The 23,023-nt window shown below is 38.6% G+C and overlaps 1 protein-coding gene across 3 annotated transcripts in view; it reads right to left on the minus strand.

Annotated features, from left to right (window-relative positions):
* The window catches only part of PAMR1 (peptidase domain containing associated with muscle regeneration 1), a 111,972-nt gene that overhangs the window by 9,882 nt on the left and 79,067 nt on the right, over positions 1-23,023 (minus strand). Inside the window, exons 7-8 of one of the 3 annotated variants that reach the window (XM_069091429.1) lie at positions 7,527-7,697; positions 3,575-3,787 (exon numbers count right to left, since the gene is read on the minus strand). The exons of 1 other annotated variant lie outside the window; for it this stretch is intronic. In XM_069091429.1, coding sequence (XP_068947530.1) covers positions 3,575-3,787; positions 7,527-7,697 — 384 coding nt within the window. The remainder of the gene's footprint in view (positions 1-3,574; positions 3,788-7,526; positions 7,698-23,023) is intronic. One more of the 3 variants, XM_069091430.1, reaches the window with a different exon arrangement.

The raw sequence follows: 23,023 nt of genomic DNA on the forward strand, positions 1-23,023 counted from the left end.
ATGCATTATTTCATTTGTTTCACTACAATTCTATGAAGTAGTGACTAGTCCTATAATTACTTCCACATCACTTCCCATTTCCATTTTAAAATGAGAAAACTGAGGCAAAGAGAGGTTAAGGTCACAGAATCAGTAAATGCCTGAGGTGAGATTTGAACCCAGGTTTTTCTGACTTCAAGTCTGGAATTGTAGCTACTAAGCCAATTGCCACTCAAAAATAACTAAGTAATTCATTCATTCATTTATCCAGCAAATATTTACCTGGTGCTTAGTACACTGAGCTCCACATTAGGGAAGATTCTAAGAAAAAAAAATGTCGTAGTCTCTGCCATCATGAGGCTTACATTTTGGCCCAACCTGTGATTATAGAACTCCCATGAGGAAAATCTCTCTACCAAGACAGATAACTTACTGTCCTGCAACTTCAAGTCTGAGAGAGTTGCCTGTGGGCACAGAGAGGGTTAAGTGACATAGTCAGTATATTTCAGAGGCAGGACATGAACACATGTTATACTTGAAATCAACCACACCATGCTGCCTCTCTAAATGACTAAGAGGTAATAAATGAGGACATTTTCATAGCACTTGAATGTTTACAAATTGCTTAACATATACTCTCTTATTTTGTCCTTAACTCCCCCAACCCTACCACCATGAGGCAAGTGCTGTTATTGTCCCATTTTATAGATGAGGAAACTGAACTTCAGAGAAGTTCATTGATGCCCATGATTGCATAATTGGCATGTTGTGTCCTCAGAACATTCCCCTTTTTATTTATTTAGCATCTACTTTGGGATTTGTTGGTGTTTTTGACTCCCAAACTGCCATGCTATCCACAGACATAGTATGCTTCATCAAGGTAGACTGTAAAAATGAGTAAGAGCAAAGTTTAATAGGAATTCTAAGGGAGGAAAGGTGGAGAGGGAATCAAGCAAAGATTCATGGAAGAGATGGCATTTGAGTTGGGTTTTGGAGAAAGATTAGGAATTGGGAGCTGGAAGAAATAAACAAAAGTAGAATTTTGGTCATAGTCATTCAGGTAATCCAACCTGTATCTCTTCCTAAAGTAGTGCTTTGATAATGATTCTATTCCTCTCTCCTGTCAAGTTTTTAAAACTATTTATCAAGTTCCTATACAATAAATATTTATGCTCAATTCAATTCAATTTCCTTAGTGTTTTTCAATGTCTGATATGTACCAGGCAACTAGAGATACAAAGACAAAAAACATGGTTTACTTTCAAGGAGGAAATATCTTATTGGAGGGTAGCCAACATGAACATATAAAATTAAATATAAATTATATACAAAGTAATTTCTGGGAGTGGACCCTGAGCAATGAAGCAAAGAGGACCAATGGAGGATGGGTTTCCTATAGGAAGAGATACTTGGACTCAGATTTGAAGGAAGTCAGAGATCCTATTGGGTGAAGCTAAGGAAGGAGAACAACTCAGACATCAGCAGATAACTGGCAGAGAAGCAGAGAGATGGGAGATACAGCAAGCAGGTCAGTTTGGCTGGAATATTGATTGCACAAATCAATCAACCAATTGGTAAACTTTACTAAGAATCTGCTGGCCTCCATGTACTGTCTTGGACACTGGGGATGTTAATATAATAAATGAAGGAAGGATCCTAATTCTAATGAAGGATATAAGAAAGACATATAAAAGTATATGCTAAAGAAATATAAAGGAGAATGTTCTTCCATAAGCTTGGAACAAGGGGCAACAGCCAGATTGTGAAGGGCTTTAAAAGTCAAACAGAATGTTTTGTGTCTTGTTCTAGAAATAAGAGGGAGCTCCTGCTACTTCTTAAGTAGATAAATAACATGGTTAAGCCTATGGTTAGCTATGTGTAGAAAGTTGGCAGAGCAATTAGGAGACTTTTGTGAAAGTCCAGGTGAGAAGTGAAGGGATGAGGGTAGAAAGTAGGTTGACAGCTGTGTGGGTGGATAGAAGAGAAGGAAAGCCAATGACAGAAGAATAGACAATACTTGGCAACTGATTGGATGGGAGGCATTGAGAGAAAGTAACACACCAAACATGAGACCTAGAGACATGACGAAGCTTCCACAATAGCCAGTATAGATTCCTCATTATTCCCTGAATATGCTATACTTCCTTCTGCCTACCTATGACTCCCATACAGAAGACTCTCCTCCAAATTCTACCAATCATTTAGCTTATAGCCTTCACAGACTTACCTCTCCCAGGATTCTTACAAGACTTTATACCCGTGTTTCCCCGATAAGACCTATCCCAAAAATAAGGCCTCCCCTTACTGTGTAAGATTCCTCTAAAATAAGCCCTCCCCCGAAAATAAGCCCTATTGAGATTGCTACTGTATGCACCGTCCCCCCCCACCCCGTGAAACGCACGCCGCGCTCCAAGCTGCATCCAATCAGAGCTGCAGCAGTGAGCATGTCCTCCTGTTCTTCCCCAGTGATTTGCTTATTGAATAAAGGCACATTTTTTTGTTCACATTTACCTGTTTATTAAAATTGCTGTCAATGTTCATTAAAACAAGCCCTCCCCTGAAAATAAGCCCTCTGGTGTTTTTCTGTCCAAAAAAAATAATAAGACAGTGTCTTATTATCGGGGAAACACGGTATATAGCTGAGCTCTGGAAGGTGCTGTACAAATAATGTTTTGTCACTTAAACACTTAATGAGTATTCATATTAATAAGAGCTGACATTTGTGAAGCGTTTGAAGGTGGCAGAATCCTTTACGTTCATAATCTCCACTGATCCTTGTAGCAACTTCGTAAGGTTGGGACTACAGATATACCCAACTACATGAATCCTGCTTCTGACACACTAACTGCATGATCTTGGGCAACTCATTTAATTTCTAAGTGTCCAGGGCAATGTCTTAAGATTATAAATTGAAGAAAAATATGCCAACATTGGTTGGTAGAGTTTTCCTACCTGAGAGTTCCCTGTATCAATAGAATCACAGCTCCAAGCCCCAAAGGAAACATTCAAACCCTGGTTGTCCTGATTCCAAATTCAACATTCTATTTATTACACCACCTTGTGTCACTTCTTTTGGTTTTAAAGAATGTTTAGGGAAGGGATCAGGTTCTATCCTCCTCATATATCTCCCACCTCACCTCTGAGGAACACCATATTTCCACTCTCCACTTCTTTTTTTAATGAATGACCGCGACCTCTGGGATTTTCCATGGACTGCTGCTAACCTGCAAACCTTAACTCTTTTTTATCACTTGCCGTTCTCTATGTCCCCAGGACTTACTGCAGTGTTAGACCCACAGGAAGCACTTAATGAATGCTTGTTGAAAGATGGAGTTGGACAAACATGCTTCTGTTTGTCCTTAGAAAAGTAGAAAGTATGTCCAGGGATGATTATACACAGAAGGTAAGCCTAGTGATATTAGAAGACCCCCACAAGAACTTTAAAAGGGAAACAGTTATTTTGCCAAGGGACAAAAATAAACATTTAAGAAAACATTCGTGTATCTAGGGATGGGAGAAAACAATAACCAGGACTACTCCCACACCAACCTACCCCAATGCTCTTCTTTGAGCTTTGGAATATTTGGTGAATTACCTTTTATGCATATTGGCTGTTTCCCTGACCATTCTCCATTTGGTTGGCAAGTTCTTTGCTCGTTGCCACTGAGAACATATGAGTGGTTACAAAAGAAGGACATGATGGTGCCGATTTTGGCATAGCGCCCATTTATGAGCCCACTGCCTTCCAGGGTCCTCCTGTACCCATTGACTGGGCCTCCTGGGTCGGAACAATTTTTTTCTTCCAGCACTAATGATAGAAATAAAGGAAAGAGAGAGAGATAGAAAACATTATTAAAATTCTGGAATGTTCATTTTTAGGAACAAATCATACAATGCTTTATGTTGAATTTAAGATGATGTCATTCGAAATCAATCAACAAGAGTGATTTAAAGTCACTGTGGATAGAAAACTCCTAAAAGGAAAATGTATCTAATAAAAATGTTTTCTTGGTGCATCCTTAAAACCTGAATGTCATTTTAAAATCTGGCATCAAAGTCTAGCCTCAAAACACTTGTTCTTCTCTCTTTAAGGTGGCAGAATTTTTAACTTCCTTTGGAAGTTTCAGCATGATCAGGTTTAAATTTAATTTGGACACATTCAGCAAAAAAAAAAATGAATATTTCTGAGATTTTACATTCAGCAGGAATAGTTTGGCAGAAGTAATTTTGTTTGTTTTGTTCTGAATGTTGGTTTTTTCTCCTGAATTTCACTATGATTGGGTCATGAAAATGGGCTAGTGCATTTCATACCTCTTTTCCATCAATCTCACTTTCTTATGGCAGCATATAGTCAGTAGGTGGGTTAGCCACTTCCTGTGCTACTAATTCTAGCCAAACAATAACCTTTCTTCACTGAAACTAACAACAATAACATCAACAAAACTCTGTTGTGCTGTTGTTCAGTTGTGTCCAACTCTTCATGGACTATTTTTTCATGGGATTTTCTTGGCAAAAATGCTTGAGTGGTTTGCCATTTCCTTCTCCACTGGATTAAGGCAAACAGGTTAAATGACTTGGTTGGGGTCACTGTAATGTTAATGGGATATAAGATCTTCCCCACCCCTCACATGGAACCCCCTAAGGGAAGCTTGTTTAGGGGAGGCTTGCTTGTAGGAAGACTTTCACACCTTTTGCTACTTTCTAATTAGGCACTGAATCAGGAGGGTTGCTATGCCTTCTGGTTCTGAGAAGTGTATATATACTCTGAGTTAGTATTTTGCTTTGGGAGTTCACTTATGAGAAAGATCTTGTCATTCCCTAGTCGAGATTCTGATGTTCAGAGCTCCCCGACTGCTTGGATGTAAAGGTCCTCTCGATCCAGGGATGTATATAAAGTACATATAGTTGATTTAGGGAGTTGAAGGCCTGTCTGTTGGGTCTTTATTTCTCTGCTTGTATTTTCTCTAAAGTTCAGAATGCTGACTTTTTCCCTGAAGTAGTGAATGTAATTTAAAAAGATTGTTGACCCTTTAAACAACTATCTTTCCTAGTAAAGCAGATATAAGAACCTGTGCTAGCAGCCATCCTGGGTATGCCAGTGTGGTTGCTGCTACAGTCACATAGCTGAAAAGTGTCTTAAGGTCATATTTGAACTCAGGCCTTTCTAACTCTAGGCCCAGCACTCTATTCACTGAGTCACCAAGCTGCCAACAGACCCCCAACACTTTATTTTTATGATGCATATTTCTATTTCAGTCTAAAATCATTTTGCTAACACTCACTAAGAAAACCTTTCTATCTTTTAACTCAAGTTGGACGGGAATTTAAAATGTAAATGGTATCACAGGAAATCTTGAGGACAATCCCAGATTCTTTCCAGACATTCATTTTTACACTTCTTTGAGAGAGAGGTAACATTTTATTTTAAAGATAGGTAATCTAAGGTAGTGGCATCAACCTCAAATAGAAGAGGGGACCACTCATCCATATGTAAAGATCCCTGTGGATGACATTTTGATTTAGTTTTAAAATGTAATATTATCTATATTTGGTTGTATTTTTATTTATTTTGTTAAATATTTCCCTATAGCATTTCCAGTTTGCTCCTACAGTGTTTTTGATACCTCTGAGCTAATTCATAGAATGGAAGGAGATTTGTCCAACATCTCAGAGCAAGGCCATTCCAGATTCATACCACCAGGTATAGGGTCATTAGGATGTTTGGCCAACCACTGGCTTCTTTTAAATTATCTCTTCTTGGGCACAAGTTCACTTATACCTTAAAACGGTCCCTATTTGACGTAATGTGGCACTTGCAAAGCCAATTCCTTAATCTCCTTTCATTTCCTCCCTCCCTCATAATTCAACATTTGTTTACTGGGAATGAAAATAAATTCAAATCTTTAAGTTTAAACAAGAATAGAAACAAATTAAACACAAGCTATTTGATATATTGTCACTTATATTACATGAGCTTTGTTGTTTGCCTAAACTGTAGGGAAAATATTCAGTGAATCTATACCCATTGGATTCCAGGAAGTTCATTTGGGTATTCCTTGAACCTTGGTATGGGATAAAGGGGATCCCAATAGACCTAAATGCCTGGGGCCATGAGCTATTAGTGAGAACTCCCAAACCAGGGTTTGCACACACAAATCACTTTAGGATATCACCATTACTCTGCCTTCTGGAGGCACACAGAATGATTCTAATAAAACCATAGTCATAATATGGTGGGAATCATCTAATTACAATACAGAAAAGGGAAATAAATGTTGGCAAAACAGCAACTTATATGCTAACTGATTATAAGAAGCCTCTAAAGCCAAATTCCCCAGAGACTAGCACCTGGTCTGGTACACAGTAGGTGCTTAATAATTATGTGTGGATTGATTGATTGGAACCTAAGGGAAGCAAAGGAAAGCTGGGTCAATTCTCAGACAGTGTATATTCTGGGAGAATTTAAATTGTCCAACATAAAAGTTTCAAGACCTTCCCTCAGCTTGCTTTCATAGAACCTAGTAGCGGGATGTCTCTCTTTCTCCTCTGACGCAAGTGTTTCCTGAGTCTAATGATTTCCTGCAAACAGAACTCTAACCAAGAAATCCTTCACAGGACCTTATATCCACTAGATTTTTAGTAGATTTAGAAAGTAGAGAGTGAGAAGTGTCCTTCAACTGATATGGGAGAGCTGTAGCCTATTCTCTATTTCTCTCATGAAAGTCCCAACCCCAACTCCTTTTCTGGTCTTTGTGGATGGAGACTGGGAGTCAGTTGGACCTTGGTCCAAACCCTTCCTCTGATATAAACTTCATGGCCATAACCAGGTCATTCCACTTCTCTGAAACTCAGGTAATTCTCTAAGGTTTATCTACTAAGTTAGAAAAAGGTAGTCCAATCTGCAGTGATGAAAGATTTCCCATGGACTTTTCATGCCACAAGAGAGCCATCTTCATTATATAAATGCCTACTCCTGGGGATTAGGAATGTTATTTAGATTAAAATCTTTCCTCATAATAAGTACTTAATAAATGCTCGCTCTCTCTCTCTCTCTCTCTCTCTCTCTCTCTCTCTCTCTCTCTCTCTCTCTCTCTCTCCCTCTCCCTCTCTCTCCCCCCCTTCCTCCCCCTCCCTTTCCCTCTCTGTCTCTCTGTCTCTCTCACATACACACACACACACAAACACACACACAAGCTCTAAGCTGTCATCAGGATGAAATGGGAGAGGCTGTCATGATATTTGGGACAGATAGAATGGAAGCTCCTTGAAGGCAGAGACTTTCATTTTCATCTTTGTATCTCCAGAGTCCAACATAAATTCTGGAATGCAGTGGATGATTAATAAATGATAAATACTTGTTGATTGATTGCTTGATTAACTGGTTAGAACCTAGGGGAGTCAGAGGAGACCTGGATCAATTCTTGGACAGGCTAAAATGGTTGGGCATTGACATTTCCCAACACAGAACTTGTTGACTTGTGAAAGAACCTTAATTATTAAAACATATTGGTCAACCAGGGAGAAAAATAAACAAACAGTGCCCTTACCACAGGCTGGGTCGTGTCTGGTCCAGCTTCCATCAAGCTGACAAAAGGCGACCCGACTGCCTTTTAAGCTGTACCCTGGGAGGCACCTGAAGTAAACCTGGGCCCCATATCTAAGATCACTTCCTTCCACCATCCCATGGACAGGAACACCTGGAGTCCTACACATCACCACTGAGCATTCAGATATTTGAAAAAATTCCACTTTGTTACAAAAAACATTACTTACAGAGGATTCCAGACCACATACGTTAAAGCATTCAGAAAGGAGAAAGAAAATCATTTAAAATGGCTCTAGGAGGAAAACCAGAACTTTATGACAGTCACATGTAATCTTGGCATAACCTGGTGGCATAATTGGGGGGTAAAATCTCAATGCATTTATATTTCAGAAGGCAGACCCATCTCTGACCCACCAAGGAACACTGTGATTTTTATAGACCTTCTCTCATCACCTCTGGATATTAAAGTTTCATTTCATCCATACAGTTTCCACTAAAGCCAATCATAGACACTTATATTTGTCACCTGGGAGAATGGTTAATTATTCCAGTCTGCTACACCACCCCCAAACAACCTCTCCATGAGCCATAAAGTGAAGTTTAGCCTCAGCAGGGCTAAAATTTGAGCAAAGGTCAGTCACACAGTAGACTTTGATTGTTTTTTTAAATTTCACCCATTGGTACCATTTGAAAGGCAAAATAACCTTTTGAAAGAAGGAAGCATTTCAACATTTGCAGGTGTGATGGAAAGCGGACTGGACCTGGAGTCAGAGAACCTGGGGCCCTGCTGCTTACTGATTTTGGAATGTAGATGAACCACTAAGTTTTGCTGAACTCAGGTGCTCACCTGTAAAACAGGGATAATAATAACTGCCTAAATTACCCCACAGGGCTATTGCAAGTCCCAAATGGGATGATATATGAGAAAGTGCTTTGCATAACTGTAGACATAAGATAGTAATAACATTAAAGAAGATATTAAAAGCACCACAACCATACTTCTTCAGGGATTTAAACAAATGAATCTTAACAAGCATTCCAAGAAAGGGAATGGGAAGTGGAAAGTATTCGTAAGTCAAAGTTTTTGTTTTTGTTTTGTTTTGTTTTACGGAATTAAGGTAATGCTGAATTAATTGATCCATGACAACTGAGAACAGAAAGTTAAGGCATGTAGTTCTGGAACTGTTTACTTATTTATTTTTTGTCTTTGAATCTTCAGTGCCTAGCACAGTGCCTCATATATAGAAATAGGAAATAGACCCTTGATTTCATTGGTATAGGGAACTTCTGGGGGGGAAACTACCTCTACTGAAGTAAGTTGGCACCTCCTCTGCAAACTATGGTCTCCAAGATTTTCCAGGAGCACGAAGAGGGTGAGTGACTTGCTCAGGTCACACAATCAGAAGGAAGTAGAATTTGAATTCAGTTGTTTCTGATTCCATGGTTGTCTCTCTATCCACCATGTCACATTACCTCCTACCTGATATATAGTAGATAATTAATCAGATATTTATTAAGCATCTACTATATAAAGACACTATGCTAAGTGGTAGGAATACAGTGATGAAAGTAAAATAATTCCTGCCTTTAAGGAGCTTGCAAACTAACTAATGTATATATTCATATATGTTCATACATATGTATTATTGAGAAAGTTGACTCATTGAGGACCCCTACACAAACTCTAATCAGTCTATTATGATTCTATATTTCTTGCTTCAACCAACTTATGACCCTGCTGAGACACCATTTTTGCTTACTTTAGCTTATGTGTCATATGTCTACCAATGAAATTATTCCATATTTTGTATAGATGCTTTAGAATGTCTAGGTATCAAATGTATAAAAAATAGGGCCTTCGAAGGAATGGGCATCTCAGATTGAGAGGAAAGTCTGAGGATATCACTCCATTAGAGGGGGTCAGGTCCCTTTAATAAAGTGTTTTGGCTCAGAGATCTTCCTCAGTTTCTCTTTTAGTTGTTCAGGGTTATTTTTGTTCCCAAATTTTGCAAGTGTGTACATATGTATAAAAACAAATCAGATACAAAGTAACATTGGGAAAGAGGGTATAGACACTCAAAGCAGAAGAGAATCAAGAAAGATATAATGCAGAAAGCTTATTAATAAATGTTTGTCGATAGAGAATACCTAGGCATAACCAAAACCAAGACAGTTATCTGACCAGACAATTTAGGCAACAGTAACACCTAAGGGAACAGCATATATTCTATAGATGATGTTCAGGAATATAAGTCCATTCAAGGCAAGATTTTTTTTTGTAAAGAGAGCTAAAACAATCCAAATATATCTATAAAATGAGATACCATGGAGAGCAGCAGATAAAAGAAAAAATAATAATTTTAATAGAAAGAGGCTCAGTAATTTATAGGAGACAAAGTCCAAGAAGGAAGTCAGCAATAAAAAGCCCATGGCTTCAGATGTCTATATGCAAATGCACAGACCATGAATAATAAATAAAATGATCCTACTACATGAAGGCAGATAAAACCACAATGAGATTTTGCAGAATGGGATTCTTAACTGGAACATGGCTATGAAGAAGTATAACATACACAAAAATAGTACATGAAATAAAATGGGATGGTAGAATTAGCACTATATAATCATAACATACACTTGTCACTCACAGATGACCAATAAACATTTATGAATCACCTACTGTGTTGCAGGCACTGTGCTAAGCACTGAGGATACAAAAAGAAAAGCAAACCCATGGCCTGGATGGGTAAATATTATCACTCAGATCTCCCCTCTTTATGAGAAACAAACCCGTGGGGAAAAAGAAAAGAAAACAAAAATCACTCTTGTGGCCTCCACTTTCTTACCTCCAACCCCTTCTTAACCACTTACAATCTTTTATGACATTAACAATCAACTGAAATGACTCTTTCCAAGCACACCAATGAAACCTTGGCCACCATATTTTGATGCCTTAAAAAATACATATTTCCAAAGATGATTAGGGGAAAAGGAAAATAATCTATGTTTTCTAAAATATTTATAGTCACTCTCTTTGTGGTGGCAAAGAATTGGAAATTGTGGGGATACCCATCAATTGGGGAATGACTGAACAAGTTGTAGTATATGGTTGTAACAGAATACTACTGTGCTATAAGAAATGGTGAGCTCAAAGATCTTAGAAAACCACAGAAAGACTTGCATGAAATAATGAAGAGTGAAATGAACAGAACCTAGAGAATGCTGTATATAGTAACAACAATATTTTTTTAAGAACTTAGAACAATCAAGTCATTTTACTATTGTAAACACCCAAATTAACTACAAGAGAAAATATTATCTGCATCCATAGAAAGAACTGAAGAATAGAATTATGTATGGAATGATTAGCCATATTTGTGTCCAATGGTAGTCATCTCTAGGGCAGTGGGTGAAGAAGGAAGGGGAAAAATGGGGAAAAAATTAGATGATAACTTTATGATGTACTTAAAAGGAATAGCAATTGATTTGCAGTTTCATGTGCAATCATCTTTTTCTTTCTACTATGTTATGGAAACGCTTCTTTTATTTCATAAATCAAAAGTAAGATAAAAAACTTTTTGGCCGATTTGTAAAAGTTAGAACATTTAACCATGCTTTCCTTGTAGATAGTCTCTTCTCCATGGATTTTCATGATACTGTGTTTTCCTGGCTTTCTTCTTATTTTCCTGACCACTCCTCAGTTTCTTTTGTTAGACGTCATCCATAATCCACCCCTTCTCTAATAGTGTACCACTAGATTCTGGACTGGTCCTTGTTCTCTGCTCTCAGTGATCTCTCTAGTTTCCATGAGATCTACTATAATTTCTTTGAAGATCTGTCTATCTATTCCTAGTCTGAGGACTGGTCTGATCACATGGCCTACTCAAAATCTCCAAATGAATTTCAAATTCAACCCATCTGCAAACATGATATTTTTTCTCCATTCCATACCTTCTTTCTGTTTTCCCTATTTCTTTTGAAGAGAAGAAATTTCCTCAATTCCTTCAATTCTTCTATCTTTCTTCACCAATGTTCACAAACTTGGCATCATCTTGAAATTTTTCCTCTCCTTCGTCCCTTATTTCTAATCAGTTGCCAAGTCTGATCAATATATCTCACATATGTCTTCATATTTGAATGGAATTCCCTCAGAACCTAGGTCTCCCTCACCCTGCAACATCTATCCTTTCCTGCAGCCTCCCCATCCTGGAACATCCTTCAACTATGCCAACCACTGCTCCCATTTGTGGATTCCTCCCAGGACCTGCCTTTTGGGGAGTGATCCAGGCCTTCATTCTCCTGGCTCTACCTCTGACTTTTAACACCATTCCCCAACACTGCACACACACCACCTCCCTTTCTAGCTCGTTTTTGTTTATTGTCTTCCCCCATTAGAATGTAAGCCCATTGAGGGCAAAAACTGTTTTTCTTTTTGCTTGTATTTGTATTCACAGCACTTGGCATAATGCCTGGTACATAGTGAACATTTAATAAATACTTGTTGCCTTGTTGCCTATTCCTTTCTCTCCAGTCACCCAGCCATCACCCTGGTTCAGGTCCTAATCTTTTCTCACTTAGACTATGGTCATAGCCTCTTCACTGGTCTTCCTGCTTCCTGTTGCCCCTTTCTTCAACTCATCCTCCATATAGCTACTAATTTGATATCTTTATTTTTTTTTAATGCTTTATTAACTGCTGATTTACATCATTCGTTTCTGCCAAATTTCGAGTTACAAAAAACACTGACTATATTTCCCTCCCTCCTATCCCACCTCCCACTTGTTCTATTCTCTACTTTGATCCCGTCCCTTTTCAAAATTGGGTGCTTCCAACTTTCCTCCCCCCCCAGCCTGCCCTCCCTTCCATCATACCCCCTCTCCTCCCCTTCCCCCCCTACTCTCCTGGAGGGTGAGATACCCTATTTAGTGTGTATTTCACTCCCTCCTCAAGCCAGATTCAATGGGAATAAGGTTGACCATTCCCTTTTGCCTTCCTATTCTTCCCCTCCAGTGTAACCATTTTCCCTTGCCTCTTCTATATGAGATAATTTACCCCAATCTGTCTCTCCCCATCTCCTCTCATTATATTCTTCTCACCTCTTAATTTCACCTTTTAAGTATCATCCCTTCCTGTTAAATTGGTCCTGTGCCCTCTATCTATGTATACCTGTAAACATATATACACACATTCACATATGTATTCATATGCCCATATACCCTCATATATAGACATATGTATATATTTCTAATTCCTTCAACTACTGAGTAAAGTTTAATAAGTTACAATTATTGTTTTTCCATGTAGGAATGTTAATATTTCAACTTTGATAAGTTCCTTATGATTTCTTTTCCCTGTTTACCTTCTCATGTTTCTCTTGCTTCTTGTATCTGAATGTCAAATTTTCTATTCAACTCTGTTTTTTTCAGCAAGAATGCTTGAAAGTCTTCTATTCCACTGAATGACCATATTTGCCCCTGAAACATGATACTCAGTTTTGCTGGGTAGGTGACTCTTGGTTTTAATCCCAGCTCCTTTGCCCTCCGGAATATCACATTCCAAGCCCCTCGATCCCTCAGTGTAGAAGCTGCCAGATCCTGGGTTATCCTGATTGTGTTTCCACAATATTCGAGTTGTTTCCTCCTGGCTGCTTGTAATATTCTCTCCTTAATCTGGGAATTCCAGAACCTGGCTATAATATTCCTAGGAGTTTTCTTTTTGGGGTCTTTTTCAGGAGGTGATCGGTGGATTCTTTCAACCTCTATTTTGCCCTCTGGTTCTAAAACATCAGGGCAATTTTCTTTGAGAACTTCCTGGAGGATGATTTCTAGGTTCTTACTTTGATCATGGCTTTCAGGTAGTCCAATAATTTTTAAATTATCTCTCCTGGATCTATTTTTCAGGTCAGTGGTTTTTCCCATGAGATATTTCACATTGCCTTCTATTCTTTCATTTGCTTGGATCTCTTTAATAGCATCTTAATTTCTCATAAAGTCATAAGCTTCTATTTGCTCTAATCTAATTCTGAAGCAATGATTCTCCTCAGTGAGCTTTTGAGATTCTTTTTCCATCTGGCAAATTCGGCATTTTAAGGAATTCTTCTCCTCATTGCCTTTTTGAGCCCCCTTTGCCATTTGAGTCAGTCTGTTTTTTAAGGTATTATTTTCCTCAGTCAGGCTGTTGACTCTCATTTTTCATAATTTTCTTGCATTGTTCTCATTTCTCTTCCCAATTTTTCCTCCACTTCTGTTATCTGCTTCTTAAGGTCCTCTATGGCCTGTGACCAGCTTGTATTTTCCTTTGAAGCTTTTGGTGCAGGAGTTCTGACTTCACTGTTTTCCTCCTGTTCCATGCTTTGCTCCTTTTTGTCCCCAAAATAGGAATGTAATGTTGGAATCTTCTGTCTGCTTTGTTTCCTTTGCTTGCTCATTTTGCCACTCAATTACTTGACTTTTGGGCTTTTTGCCACAGTAGGACTCTGCCACCAGACAGGGGAGCTTTCATCCCAAATGCTAGGGTTTTCTCAGCTGCTGGAGATATTGGATGGGTGCCCTCTCTGAGGTCTCCACACACTCTGGCAAGCTGGACGCACACCCCAGGACCTGTACCCTAGACTGCAATCCATATCCAAGCAGGTTAAAGCAAGAGCGATTATCCCTCAGACTGGTGCTTGTTCCCCCTACACCCTGCAGGCCAGGAGCTGAAGCCGCCATATGGCGCTGGCTGGCTGGCTGTGCTGTCTCAGTGGCTTCTCAGTGGCTTCTTGCCCTGGGGGTAAAAACCACGCACTCCCACTTACTGGTCCCAAAGTCCAGACTGCACTGACCTCTCACTTTGTCCTTTGCATCTTTGTGTTGATAAATCTGGAAACGGCCATGGCTGCTGCTGATCTGGAGTCCCTCTGGCTGGCTGGTCAGGCCCGCCCTGGGGCTAAAGCCTTGGCGTGGCGCTGGATTCCTGCCGGCCTGCCGGGCTCTCCTCAGTGGGAAATTAGCCTCTCTGTGTCATTTTGTGGGTTCTGCAGCTCCAAAGTTTGTTTAGAGTCCCCTTTTTACATGGATTGGGGAGGGTGGAAGCTGGAGCTGCGGGAAGGTTGTGCTTCTACTCTGCCATCTTGGCTCCGTGTCATAACTTGATATCTTTAAAGCAAGGGTTTGACCACATAACTCCCCTGCTCAAGAAACCTGAATGGTTCTGGTCTGTAGGATAGAACTCAAATTTTTCTATTTGTCTTTTAAATCCCTTCACAGTTTGGCTCCAGACTACTTTGATAGGTCTATTGCCCATTACCTTTCTTCATACACTCTATGTTCTGACTCAAATTGGCCTACTTGTTGCTCCCCATATGCAACCTTCCCTCTTTTGTCCCCATATCTTCCTTTGTACAGGCTATTCCCCATGCCTGTAATGTACTCCATTCTCACTGCTACTTCATTGAATCCTTGTATAAGGCTCTGCATATCTGCCACCTCATACAAAGCATCAATCCTGATCCTATCATTTGCTAATACTCTCCCCTTGGTAATTACTTTGCACATATTTTGTTACTAATTTGCAGTTAAATTTTTTTTTGTGCATGTATTGTTCTATAGCAATAGAAGTAAAGGACCATTTTCTTTTCTGTTGTTGTTTGTATCCCAAATGTCTAGGACAGTGCCAAGTAGAGGAGATACTAAATAAAGACTATCTCAATGAACCGAGAAAACCAAAGTCGAGGAAATTTCAGTAAGGCTCAGTAGAGGGAGAAACAAAAACAATATTGTCATGGGATACAATATAGACCAGCTGATCAAGAGGAAATACATGATAAGACAGATAACAGCAGGTGACACAGGATCCAGTGCTACCCAACTTTGATTTTACTTGTTTTCTTTGTTAAGAGCAATGATTTTCAGATTAGGGAGGATAGGTAAAAGCTTCAAAGGCAGTTGGAACTTAAAATAATCAAAGAAATGGGAAGATAGAATAAAGTGTCCTCAAAAGTCACCAGGCAGTGGTATACTGCGACTGAGGGTACTGAAAGAATTGAGAGATGTGATTGCTGAACCACTGTTGGTGATCTCTCAAAGACAGAACCACAAAAATGGAGAAAGAAGAAAGTCCTCATTTTCAAAAACAAACAAACAAACAGGAAAAGGGTGCAGTCTGCAAATTATAGGACAGTGAGCTTGACTTTGATTCAGGCAAAATTCTAAGAAAGGATTATCTGTTTCCTGGGTAATTACATAACTTGTTCTATTCAAAACTAGCTAAATAACTGTACCCCCAAATTGGTCATTAACAAATTAATCTTAACTCTGGCAGAGGTCTGTATTGAAATGCCTCCAGGGATCTGTCCTTGGTGCCACTTAACATTTTTTTATCAGTAACTTGGATAAAGGCATAGATGCCATGCTAATCACACTTGAAGATAACACAAAGGTAGGATGAATACCTAAGACATTGGAGGATAAGTAAAGATTGAACAAGGTCTTTGATGATTAGAATTATGGGCCAAATATAGGTTCAAAGAAAGATATGTACTTAAAAATATTCTATATTTGGGTTTTTAAAAATCAGCTCCACAAGTATGGGGCAACACATTGTGTGAAAAGGTTATGAGGATTTTAGTCAACTATAATCCCAAAAAATTAACAAAGCGACCAAGAAAACAAATGTAATTTGAAGGGACATCATGAGAAGTGTGGAATCCATAATGCTGGAGGTGACAGTCCTAAGGTACTCTGTCCTGGTCATATTACATCTGGAGTATTATGCTCAGTTCTAAGTGCCTTATTTTGGGGAGCTGGAACATATCCAGAGGAGAGTGACCATGATAAAAAAGTGACTGGACTTGAGGCCACTCAAGAACCAGTTCATGGAAATGGGGTTGTTTAGGTTGGAAAAGAGAAGATATGAAGGGAGGAAAGACACAATTTCTATCTTCAAATAGTTAAATGGCTGGCACATGAAGATGAATTGAATTTTTTTCATATTTACCCCAAAGGGAAGAACAAAGAATGGTAGGAAGAAGCTGAAGAGTCATACCTAATTGAACTCAATTTGAAAGAAAGTTTCCTAAAGTCTAACAACTGACAGTATAACAAATTCCTTCATGAAGTAGTCGCTTCCTCACTAGATAGGAGTCTCCATGCAGAGACTAGATATGTTGTAAAGGAGATGCTTGTGCTGGTAAGGGTTGAACTAGGTTTCTTTTGAGGTTTCTTCTAACTCAGATTCAGTTATTCTGGGTTAGCATAGGATGTTAAAGTTAAAAAAAATGCCTTAGAGATCATTTAGCCTAAGCCACTTATTAGTAATTGAAGTCAAGTGCTGTTAAGTGATTAAAACTAGGAAGTTACTTAAAACTAGGAAGAGCTAAGATTTGAACTCAGGTCTTCCTATAAGCACACAGAATGTATTCAATAAATGCTTGTTGATTGATTCATTCATGTCCAGTTCTTTTTTCATAATTTGTAATTATGAGGCCCAAACTAAAAACTTTCATGTCTATAAAATCATCACTTGGGGATTTTTCTTGTTGAGTTTTCAACGTATATTTGGTGTTGAATATGCAAATAAAAATCTGGTAAATTTCAGTTAAACATACAGATATTTTGGATTATAAAACCTGGTTTGCTACCCTGATAATAAGATTTGCATAATAGACCAACAGCAATCCAAGTCAATGAGTAAGAAGTTTCACCAGGAATTTTTCTTTTCATATACTATGCAAATCATTGTGAATAGAGAAGTCTTCCATGGAGTGTTTAAACCTACTAGCAAATGTCTTCTGCTTGGTTACCATTGCTACCTTCTCACTATCTTCTCTACCGATCAGTGTACATTTACATACTTTTCCATGAACTCAGATCTATCTTCAATCTTTTATTTTTCTTAATTAAAAATGTATTGCTGTTATCTATTTTCCTATCACCTTCATTTCCAAATGTCTTCATGCTCCCCTTCTTCCCCAGAAAGACAGAGTGGAATTTCATTCTTTTAGTTATAATATATTTAATGACTTTTCCATTAAATCCCTCCAGAAACCCCACACTCCTCAAAGAACTAACCGGATATTAAAACCCAAAACTGAGCTCACCCTGGGTTGGTCTAAGGATTCCTCTCTAAAGCCTAGTCTCAGCATAATCCTTACACAGTGGGTGTTTCTTGGACTTCTTGAATGTCAACCAAATAACCTGACAATTCATTTCTCTTCATCTGAAATGATGTATGTCCGTTTTGTGTGTCTATTTTAGACAGCCATTGAGCACATTCCTTGATTACCTCTCATCTGTTTCCTGGACCTTCTGGAGTATCAATTCATTTCACAATGACTGAATATATATATGGCATCATATCATGTGGCTATGTCATGGCTGAGCCCTCTCTGTCTGTTAGACTCATAAGCCTGCCTGAATTTCTCCAGAGCTTTGGACTCCAGTTGGGTATCAGAAAAGTCTCTTTTCTTTTGAATCATTCTGATTTTAAAAAGCAAACCTTTTTATCTCTCTTTTAGACACTCTTCATGATCCCTTTTTGTCAAAATCTCATGTGAGCTTTTTTACCCCATTTCAAATCTTTTTTTAATGGCATGTTCTTATGCAATAACAAGTAAAATCTTAAACATATGAATCTCTGGCCTAAGTGAGCAGCAAGTTCCTGAATTTTTAAGCAATATGTTCCATTTCCCTATTGCTTTTGGAAAGGAGCCTGAGAAGGGAAACTCACCAGACTTTGAACGCAACTTCATTCTATTTCTTCTTCAAAAGAAGCATCCTGGCAGAATTTTTCATTTATTGCATTGCTGATATTTCAGTTAAATATGGCAGATAGTGTTCAAGACAAAAGTAATATAATATTAGGGGTCAATTCTCAAGGAATCTGAAATATGGCAGAATGTCAAACGCTTGAGAGAAAAAAAATCTCAGATTATATTGTTACTCTTCATAAAGCAAATGACAGAATATTAATAACTACTGAAGTTTGGCAGCTAGATTGCATAGTGGGTAGAGCACTAGACCTGGAGTCAGGAAGACCAGAGTTCAAATTTGACCTCAGGCTCTTATTAGCTATGTGATTCCAGGCAAATTTACCTTTCTTTGCCTCACTTTCCTGATCTGTGAAATGGGGCTAATAATATCCCCAGAATTTTTGTGAGGATCAAATAAGATAATATTTGTAAAGTGCTTCACAAACCTTAAAGAACGATATAAATGTTATCTGTTATCATTATTGATAATAATAATAATAATAATAATATCAGTAGGGATATTTATATCTAAAAAAATACCCTTGTAGTATCAGAGAATTGCTTAGGGTACTGAGAAGTAAAATGGCTTGCTAGGAATCACACAGCCAGTATGTGTCAGAGGTTGAATTTGAATCCAGATCTTCCTGGCCTCAGGTTGATTCTCTACCCATTATGCCTGGCTATTTCTTCATAATCAAGTAAGGCACAAAACAGGGAGCTGTTTGCTTGCCCCAGGCATTTACCATTATGACAGAGGATGTTCAATGCAGAATCTAGATGGAAGAAGTATACCTTGCCAATATTGAGGTCCTCTCGATGCTCCTGTTGAGGATTACTGCTGACTGCATCAAACCCTTGACTATTTCAGTCTCTCAAATGAGATCCAAATTGTCCAAAACATTTCAGGTCTGACTATCCACATAGGGAACACAAAGTGGACAAAGTATTCCTATTGTGCAAACTGTTGCTGGATGTACACCCCATAAAGCTGGTCCATTATTATATTTACCTTGGGTAGATATTATACATGAGTAATGTATACTAATGTATAATATGGGTAATGTATAACCATATTATACATGGGTAATGAATTGGGCCCAGAATTGAACTGAAGGAGGAGGGCATGTCAAATGGTCTTTGGGAAATTGGGCATTGATTTTTAGAACCCTCCCTTTCCCAACCTCCTCCTTGGAACAAAAATATGTCTTTTTAACTACAATAATTTTCTGCTGGTAGCTGAAAATTATGGAGACTATGGCCTCCAAATAGTTTAAGTCCAGGATCATCCAAAGGGTAACAGAGAGGCATATGGTGGCATGAGCCATTTGCAACAAATCATTACAATAAAGACTTGCACAATAGAAGTAGAATAAAAAGTGGCATCAGAAAAGAAAACATGCCACTGGACATGTAGGGAAAAAGAGAGAGACAAGCCTTGACAATCACAAAATGTCAAAAGATCTAGAAGAATGACCTCCAGCATATTTCATGGGCAACTCCTGAAGGATTTGCAAGATACAGACAAGAGTTTCATAGGACCAAGAGGGCTTGGTCAGATGACAATTGTCTTCATTTGAGGAAATATCCTTATTAATAATATCCAAGAACTATACATGAATTTACATGTGCATTGAAGAAACACTATGAAGTAGGTCACTATAACTACCTATTTTACAGATGAGGATGATGTTACACAAAATCGTGATGTGATTGCTCTAGACTACATAATAAGGAAAAGACAACACTAGCAAAGCATCCAAAAGGCTCATAAAGAAACTACAATACAGGGCGGCTAGGTGGCACAGTGAGTAAAGCGCCGGCCCCGGAGTCAGGAGGACCCAAGTTCGGTTCTGACCTCAGACACTTAACACACACACACACACACACACACAAACTTGCCGTGTAACCTTGGGCAAGTTACTTAACCCCAGTTGCCCTCCAAAAGGCAAAAAAAAAAAAATAGAAACAACAAATAGAGACACACATAATTTTGACCCTGTGGATCTAATGGGATAATATTCCTCATTTATAATTTGGGATAAACTTAAATTTGTCAGTTCTTAAAGTATCAATGTCAGGGTCATACCCAACAAGTTTTACCAGTTGAAAAGACAAGGCAGTTAGTGCTTTGTTCCAGATAAAAGCAGATGCAATAGAAAAATCTAAATTAAAACTTGGGGGATTCCCAGGTCATTTTCTTGTGATCATATCACCAACCTTCTGACTCACAATAGTATAGGAATATATTTCTAGTAGCAAAAAACAGAGCTATTGATCATGTCACATGTGTAGCTTTCCTTGATTGACCAAGATGAAACCCCAAAACAAAAACAGTCATCCAATTCTAGTCCCACAACAACCCACAACACAGATTACTCAATTTAAAGCCACAAGAAACCTTAGAGATCTAAGACTCTCATTTTATAGATGATGAAACTGAGCCCCAAGAGAAAGGACCCATTCAAGATCATACAACTATTAAGTAATTAGTTAAAGATGGTATTTAAACCCAGGCATTCTAATGCCAAATACAATTGTCTTCTGAACTGTGTAGTGGTGGACAGTGTATTGGGCTTAGAGTTAGGAACACCCAGGTTCGGACTCTGCTTCATGCATTTATTAGTTGGAAGACCTCAGGTAAGTCATGGAACTCTTCTGGGACTCAGTCTGCTCATCTGTAAAGGGTTTCATTCAATGGCCTCTTCCAGTTTTAAATCAATTATCCTGAGAGACTTTCCCTTCTTATGCAAATCCCTACTGAACAATCAATAAGTTGTCTGTCTGAGGAAAATTGTGAAATGAACAAAGGTTGTCTTTGGGACCCTCTGGCCTCTTCTAGTACCTCCCCTCTCCATGCCTCTATGTCCATCTCAGCTATTGTATCCTAAGAGGTATTGAGGTTTAGCAGATGGACTGGTAACCATGGAATCAGGAAGACCTGGGGTCAGTCTAACTCTCTGCACTTATAACAATAATTGCATAGTGCTTGGCACTTAATAAGTGATTTTCGATTGATTAATTTATGTATATATCACTTTGAGTGATATAAACACAAACATGTATATATGCATATATGTGTGTGTCTATATATGTGTGCGTATACTTATATGGGTATATACTCTCTATATATACATATATATAGACACATATATACACACCTATGTGTGTATACCTATCTGTGTGTATATGTATATACATATATACATCCATATGTGTGTGTGTATCTTGGTTGAGACTCATAACAACTCTCTGAGGTAGGTGCTATTCTCCCCATTTTACATATGAGATAACCAAGGATGAGGAAAGTTAAGTGTCTCTCCCAGGGTTGTGAAGATTGGAACTCAGGTCTTTCTGACAACTAGTGACTCTGTCCATTATGTCACCTAGCTGTCACACTTGCCAATTTTGCAACCCCGGATGTGGAATTTAATCTCTCTGTGTCTCAAGCAGCTCTCTAAGATTTTACTAGATCATGGAGGGGTTGGAAGTAGTTCCCATATCTTTCACACCAAAGTTTTCCACCTAAGAAACTCTTGTTACGATTAATCAATCTTGTTGGTAAGCATAATAACCCATAGGGGGGAACCTGATTAAAATTTACTAGGGCAGGAAGATTTATCATGTAATCAATTCATCAGCTGATATGTTTTGTACTCCAAATAATTAAGGATTGTCCAGAGGCTTCCCCATCTCCTTAAAAACAACTGTTTTCTAGTGAAATAGAGAATTCTAGGGAACTTGTGGTGCTTAATGTTTATTCTAATAAGATAGAATGCTGACAGGGTCTAGGGACTGGACCTGTATTTTAATTTCATCAGGAGACTTTCAGATGAGGAAACTTACTTTACAAATGCAGATTGTGTTCTCTACAACTTATTTAGCCTTTGAAAATTGTCTGAGGCACCAAAGGGTTAAATATATTATCCAAGGTCAATAGTCCAACAGTCAGTCTATACTATTTCATTTCATCCTTTCATCAACTTTTTAAGGATTCAGTTATCATCTCAATGTTGATGATTCTCAAATCCTAACTTATTTTCTGACTTCAGTCTTTTATTTCCAACTGCCTTTCCGACATCTTGAACTAAATGTCCTGTAGAAATCTTAAATTCAACACATCCAAAACTGGACTCATAGACTTTCCTCCTAACTTCTCTATTCATGTCAAGAGTACCATCATCCCCCAGGGACCCAGGCTCACTATTCTACTTCTCACTATCTCTCCTCCCCAGTATCCAATTGATTGCCAGGGCTTGTCAGTCTTACCTTTGTAACGTATCTCACCTTTCTCTCCTTTGACACTGCCCTCATTACTTCATGCCTGGACTATTTCTATAGTCTGCTGTTTAGCCTTCCTGACACAGTCTCTCCCTCCTTTAATCTATCCTCCACTCAGTAGTCAAAATGATTTTCCTACATTGCAGATTTTCCCATGTCGTCCCCCAACTCAATACATTCCAGGGGCTCCCATTCACCTCAAGGTCAAATATAAGGTCTCTCTCTCTCTCTCTCTCTCTCTCTCTCTCTCTCTCTCTCTCTCTCTCTCTCTCTCTCTCACACACACACACACACACACACACCATTTCCAGTCTTCTTGCATGTTGCACATCCCCCATGTATTCTGTAATCCAGTGACTCTGGTGTCTTTGATGCTCTGTGCTATCCCAAAAAGCTATCTTTGCTTTTTGAGAGCAGAGATGGTCTTTTATATTTCTTTATATCTCCAACTCTTAGCTCAGCGCCTGACACATAATAGGGACTTAATAAAT

The sequence above is a fragment of the Petaurus breviceps genome, unplaced genomic scaffold (genome assembly GCF_028583685.1).
Source record: "Petaurus breviceps papuanus isolate PSGF00001 unplaced genomic scaffold, PetGlider_PUasm1.0 188, whole genome shotgun sequence".
In the NCBI taxonomy this organism is placed as follows: domain Eukaryota; kingdom Metazoa; phylum Chordata; class Mammalia; order Diprotodontia; family Petauridae; genus Petaurus; species Petaurus breviceps.